General features: G+C 34.2%; 1 protein-coding gene across 1 annotated transcript; it reads left to right on the plus strand.

Moving 5' to 3' along the window:
* The first annotated feature begins 2997 nt into the window (after positions 1-2997).
* On the plus strand, positions 2998-3490 carry LOC127637135 (placenta-specific gene 8 protein-like). The gene is made up of 3 exons (XM_052118056.1): positions 2998-3085; positions 3180-3304; positions 3386-3490. Exons 1-3 carry the CDS (start codon positions 2998-3000, stop codon positions 3488-3490), a joined length of 318 nt encoding a protein of 105 aa, XP_051974016.1.
* Positions 3491-6737: the final 3247 nt, after the last annotated feature.

The raw sequence follows: 6737 nt of genomic DNA on the forward strand, positions 1-6737 counted from the left end.
GTGAGAATGGACAGCATTTAAAGAAACACTGATAGTTCTGGGCTTTTGGATATGGAAGAAAATAAAATGTTTGTATGCTATTATTCTGCCAAACAGGTATCGATGTTATCAACAGGTTTGATGTTACAATAGCTTCGCCCATCCGTATTTAATTGAATGTATTTAAAGGACGTACTTGGATATTCAGAAATGTGTTTTGCATGAGGGACATATAGACATTTCTTTAACATTTATAATCTCAGTATGCTTTATATGTTTGCATTTACTAATTGACAAAATACACTAAAAACATAAACATTACAATATTAAGGTAAAAATGTGCTTACTGTGGTCACATCTAAATTAACTGGTTTGATGTCAAATTAATGTAATAAACTTTGCTCCTAAACAAAAGTCCTAAATGTAATATAATTTGGTGGGAAATATAGACCTGGACTGTAATAATTGTTGGTCTTAAATGTAACAAAGATCCTAAATGTAATAAAATTTAGTCCTAAATGTAATACATGCCCTAAATGTAATAACATTTGGTCCCTTTTACTATGTAAAAAGGCTGTAAATGTAATACAATTGGGTCCTAAATGTAATAAAGAACCTAAATGTAATAACATTTGGTCCTAAATGTAATAACATTTGGTCCTAAATGTAATAAAGAACCTAAATGTAATAACATTTGGTCCTAAATGTAATAAAGAACCTAAATGTAATAACATTTGGTCCTTAATGTAAAAAGGCTGTAAATGTAATACAATTGGGTCCTAAATGTAATAAAGAACCTAAATGTAATAACATTTGGTCCTAAATGTAAAAAGGCTGTAAATGTAATACAATTGGGTCCTAAATGTAATAAAGAACCTAAATATAATAATATTTGGTCCTGAATGTAAAAAGGCTGTAAATGTAATACAATTTGGTCCTAAATGTAATAAAATTTGGTCCGAAATGTAAAAAGGCCCTAAATGTAATAACATTAGGGACTGTATTACATTTAGTACCAAATGTTATAACATTTCTGGCCTTATACTGTACATCCAGAAGTATTATCAATCAACAATCAACTTGATTATTTTACACCAACAAACCTAATTTTAAGGGTTAGATTAAGTAGAAACAACTCATTACGTTTACAAGGTACTAGCTATAAAACAGGCAAAACATTTGTGTATCCATGAAACCAGTTTATGTTAAACTGAACAGCATGATGACACTTAACCCTCAAAGGTTAGTCAATTTGTTTAGTTTAATTTAGGTATTGTTTATGTATAATGATATAGTATATGCTCCTCATTGTAATAATGATTGTTTGTCAAAGATGTGTGGTGGTGTGTCAGCACATGTCATCAATACAAGGTGTGGAAGCAAGTTAACTGATAGCATGTGCCAGTTATGTTTATAACCAGACTTTGAACCTATAGGAAGAGCAATAGATATTTAGACAATAAAAAGTATTTACTGATCTTTTCCTATTTAACTAGTGAACCCTAAACATGTGACGTTTCAGACAGTATATAAAGATCATTTGGTGGATTTTTCAGTGCGTATAGGAGTATCCTGACTAAACTGCAAGGCTTAAGGTAAAGCAATGTTTATTACCTACTATTTAGTAAACTTTCTTTACAAGTAAAATATACCATATAAATGTCATCACTTTACAATATGGTTCTATATTTTAACATTATTTAATACAAATGTTTTATGAAATAACAGTGAACAATACATTTTACAGTATTTTATAAATCTTGATTAATGCTAATTCATAATATAATATCGTTAATTATTAGTTTAAAATGTGTCATTAATGTTAGCAGTGTAGTATACAACGTTTAATGTTTAAAAATGAAATTAATATTAAACAAGATTTATAAATGCTGTGAAAGTGTTGTTCATTGTTGCTTCATGTTAATGGAATGTTCCAGGTTTAATACAAATTCAGCTCAGTTGATAGCATTTGTTGCACAACGTTGATTACCACAAAAATTAATTGAGTATATAATAATTATTTTCAAAAAGAAAATTAAAAAAATTAATTATTCTGAAATCTCACAGTTTCAAAAGTATTTCCACAAAATGTAAAGAATATGTGTCAACATGATTTTAGTGTAATATTAACCTTTAATTTGTAAAGTTAAATACAATTATACAACTTTGTTGCTATGACAACCTAACGCCGGGGACGGAGCCAGGAGTTTTTCAAAAGGGTAGCCAGGCAGGGGCAATCGATCAGTCTGTGGTGGCACAGAAACGTTTGGGCAGCATTTTTATATCGTCGGACTGTGGGGGTGGGGTGAATGGATACAATGACACCCGGGATGGAGAGGTTTGGCAACCTTGGTGTGCACACATGTTAAGTTTGTACATTTGTACAGAGATGATTTCACCTCTAAAGAACAAAATTGTGCAAAAAATGAAGAAAAAAATACAAATAAGACTAAAATAGCAATTGCTAGTGGGTTGGCCAATGGGGTGACCAGGCTTCGGTCCATGGTGGCCATGACCACCCCTGGTCACCCCCTAGCTCCGCCACTGCTAACGCCGTAAACACTAAAACCCCCAAAACGACCGTAAAAAAACAGACGATTTAAACAACTTAACAGCTCAAATAATTCATGAGTTTTAACAGAAGAATTAATGTAAGTGCTTTTATAAAATGATAAGCTTCACATTTCTGTGTTTAAACCCTCCAAAAATTGGCCACATTCACGTCCATTGTATGTGTCTCACTGGAACCTCGATTTTTGTCTTCTTTTTTTTTTTTAAGAAATGGAGAAATGTGTCAAAACACATTTTTGTGGTAATCAACATTATGCCACATATGCTGTTAACTGAACTTAACTTGTATTGAACCCAAAATATTCCTTTAACCTTAACATTTGTTTGTAGCCTAATATTTTCCCAATATTATACCTATGGAAAACCGATGTGGAAATGATACGAGCTTTTCTAAAATAGTTTCAGCATACATTTTCTGGACACACGTTTCTTTACCTGTCCTGGATCATGGAGGTGATGACATCACAGCCTAAATCATTTGCACCCAAAGACTTTCAGACGGACTTAATGAGCTGTTGTGATGACATGAGTGTGTGTAAGTCATTCCACGGCACTGAACACAAACACATAAAAGTCTTACCAGTGATAATGTGATTGACTATAACATCAATCCAATATTTGTATTAAAGGTTGTTGTGGCATCTTCTGCCTCCCCTGTTTGGGCTGTTCCATTGCTAAGGACATGAATGAGTGCTGTGCATGTGGTTTAGGCATGCCGATCAGAAGTGTATACCGTACTAAATACAACATCCCGGTTAGTACGGTTTGTCTGTCTGCCTATCTCAAACTATTTATCTCTTTTAGATGTTTGAATAGTGTTTGTTTTTGTCTGCAGGGTTCCATGTGTAATGACTTTATCGTCACTTACTTCTGCTCGTGTTGTGCGACCTGTCAGCTGAAGAGAGACATTGACATTAGGAAGCGAAATGGAGAATTCTGAAGAAGTCTGAATCTTACAGATGACTTTCAGATCAAATGAATACAGGGAAACTGTTTTTTATTTTTCTTTACTGAAGCATTATTTACTGAAAATAAATAACTGAAATGTTATTTGCAATAATGGACTAATAAAACTTTATGACTTAATACAACTGCAGATCATTGCTGGCATATGTTTAATGACTAATTTTGGACCATAGACAATGTAACACTTAACAAACTCTGCAGTTTGAGGCTGGATGGTCCATATCAATCAAAATGGGAAATGTTCATCAACATTTAATTCTTTTTATCATAAAATGCAACTAATAAGATTATAGGCAGAATTATTCTGATTATGTGACGTTGTTATATTGTGAGATTCAGAGTGTGTCCTGTTGGTTGTGGTGTGAAATGTGTGTGTGTGTGTGTGTGTGTGTGTGAGCGTGTATTTATCACTTTGTGGGGACCAAATGTCCCCATAAGGATAGTAAAACCCGAAATGTTTGACCTTGTGGGGACATTTTGTCGGTCCCCATGAGGAAAACAGCTTATAAATCATACTAAATTATGTTTTTTGAAAATGTAAAAATGCAGAAAGTTTTCTGTGAGGGTTAGGTTTAGGGGTAGGGTTAGGTTTAGGGGATAGAATATAAAGTTTGTACAGTATAAAAACCATTATGTCTATGGAAAGTCCTCATAAAACATGGAAACACAACTGTGTGTGTGTGTGTGTGTGTGTGTGTGTGCGCCTATATGTGAACAGTCAGAGCTTTAGAAAAAACAAAACAAACAAAAAATGGAATAGCAGATTTTTCCAAAATGTTGTCAAAGTAAATTTTTATAAGTGATTTACTTTAAGTAGGTTACCCCCATGGAAAGCTTTTACTTTTAATCTTTTCTTCAAATTTTGTTATTTCTAAGTAATTTAAGAAAACCTATTAAATCCTTTGATAAGATCATGTACATATTTTGATAGTATTATTAATAAGGTTATTACATTTATTTTTAAATTCTTGTCATTTATATTTATTTTAAAAAAAGTATACATTTAATTTAATTTAAGCATTAAGTTATACATTATTTAAAGCAAAGTGTTCTTGTATTACAGGTACATTTACTTTCAAGTATATTACATCTATATAAATTGACTTGGTATCCACTTAAAGTAAATTCTAACAGATATAATCTAATATTGTTTATGGTGTGTTATCATATATTGTGGTACATTATCATAAATGGTCTGTAAACAATTTCTGCAGAGCTTTATTTATTATAACTTCAAGTCCACTTTTGACAAACCCTTCCATTATAACATGAATAAAAAATAAAGAAAGAAAGAATGAAAAGAAAAGCCTCTGTTAGTATGTGATTCAATAAAATAATGTAATCTTATTGAGAAAAGCTTGTTCACATGAAAATGTACATTGTTTAGCGCTGTTTCTTTCATATCGGCCATGAATGCACAACAGTCGTCAAGATGTTCTCTTACAAGTTGTTTCTTTCCAAAACGTATGGACTACTTTTCTGATTTTGGGTCATTTTTAAGCCTTAAAGTGAGTCACTATCAATGGCCATTGTATTATATGGACCAGTATTTTCATCAAAATATCTCCTTTTGTGTTCTACATTAGAAAGAAAGTCTTTGGAACTGCATTAACATGAGGAAATTATGACAGAATGTTCAGTATGAATTATATTATATGAGAGACAAGAGAGGCATCATTTTAAACACTGGATCATTGTTGAACATGTACATATACTGCATCTGTAACATGTACAGCAGTGGTTCCCAACCCTGTTCCTGGGGTCCCCCAACACTGCACATTTTGGATATCTCCTTAATCAAACACACCTGATTCAACTCATCAGCTTGTTAGTGGAGACCTGAACTGGGTGTGTCAGAAAAGGGAGATATACTAAATATGCTGTGCTGGGGGGGGGGCCTCCAGGAACGGGGTTGGGTACCACTGACGTACAGTAATATCAGATAAGTGCTTATTAGCATTTACAAGATACAGAACATTACTGACACAAAACATTCCCCAGACAGAAAGATGTGAAGGCTAACAGGATTATACTAGCCTACCTTTACATTCTTATGTCTACAACATTAGAGAATAAATTGGCATTTATCTTAAACTCTTAATTGTTGGAGTAGACAGCAAAGCAAGTTAAGTATTTCACAATACAATTAGTAGGGAAACTGTAACTATAATACAATCATGACAAATGGATTCAGTACAACAATTTGTGTATACATAGTTTCATACACATTGCACAGACAGAAAATAGTTTACAACAAACAAGACTTTGCTTACCTTTAATTGGAGAGCAACGAGACAAAGAACAATATATTTTCTTGGGTGTTCTGGCCTATTGTGGCCAGACTGATTACACTGTTAAATCAGCAACAGTAGGTCGGAGGTTCTGCTGCTGTTTACTAAAATTCAAACCACTGCCCCCAGTGTCCGAAGCTGGACGTGTTGTTGAACAGTTTCAGGTGAAATGTCCACAGGGTGGTGCCAAATGTGAGTTGTATTTTTAGTCAGAAATTATGCAAAACTGTCAACAATTACTTGCTGGTTCCCATTGTCTGATGGGGGATGAGGTCTGTCAGTAATTCAGCAGAACTGGGTTGATTTTAGGATAAATAAACATTTGGAAGCAACATTTCCTGTGTGATCATTTTTGGTCCAACTCCTAGCTCAACCAATGGTCTTGTTTGGGTTTGGTGAAGGATGGAAGACAGGGGAGTTTTTGGGAAAATTGTTTGGAAACAATCATTGTTTTTGCAATTCCATTTGGTGCCAAAGATGGTGCAGAAATTTCCCACTTCACATTTACGCAGAGCCAATGAGATGAAAGAACCAGCAATGACAAAGTTGGCAATGACTGCATGGGAGCTTCCTGACTGGGTAGCTTGTTGCCTAAGGTCATTGCAGATCAGGACCAACTGGTCGCTCTGAGCCTCGGACAAGGTGCTGCAGCTCTGGTCAATTATAAAATTGGTCTTTCTCCCTGGAATGTTGCGTTCTCACACATGGTCTTCACCATCTTTGCTAACTAGTTTTTTTCCGAGAGCTTGACAGTTATACCTGTGCAGGGCAGTGAGGTTCACCACAAGTTTGATGAACAAATGAAAAGTAGTGTCTTCAAATGCATTGATTGAGGTCTGCGTTGGGTGTATTCTTTGTAGCTCTGCACTGGGAAGGTTTGAGGAGCATGTGGGGTAGCATAGAGGCAGCATTCTGGAGTGGACCTTCTAC

Source organism: Xyrauchen texanus, chromosome 44 (genome assembly GCF_025860055.1).
Source record: "Xyrauchen texanus isolate HMW12.3.18 chromosome 44, RBS_HiC_50CHRs, whole genome shotgun sequence".
In the NCBI taxonomy this organism is placed as follows: Eukaryota; Metazoa; Chordata; class Actinopteri; order Cypriniformes; family Catostomidae; genus Xyrauchen; species Xyrauchen texanus.

Bases quoted from the DNA above. Each gene is read 5' to 3' on its own strand.
- LOC127637135 (XM_052118056.1), top strand. From the start codon at position 2,998: ATGGAGGTGATGACATCACAGCCTAAATCATTTGCACCCAAAGACTTT. The intron at 3,086-3,179 runs GTAAGTCATTCC...TTTGTATTAAAG, and splicing joins TTGTGATGACATGAGTGTGT to GTTGTTGTGGCATCTTCTGC. The intron at 3,305-3,385 runs GTTAGTACGGTT...TTTTGTCTGCAG, and splicing joins GTACTAAATACAACATCCCG to GGTTCCATGTGTAATGACTT.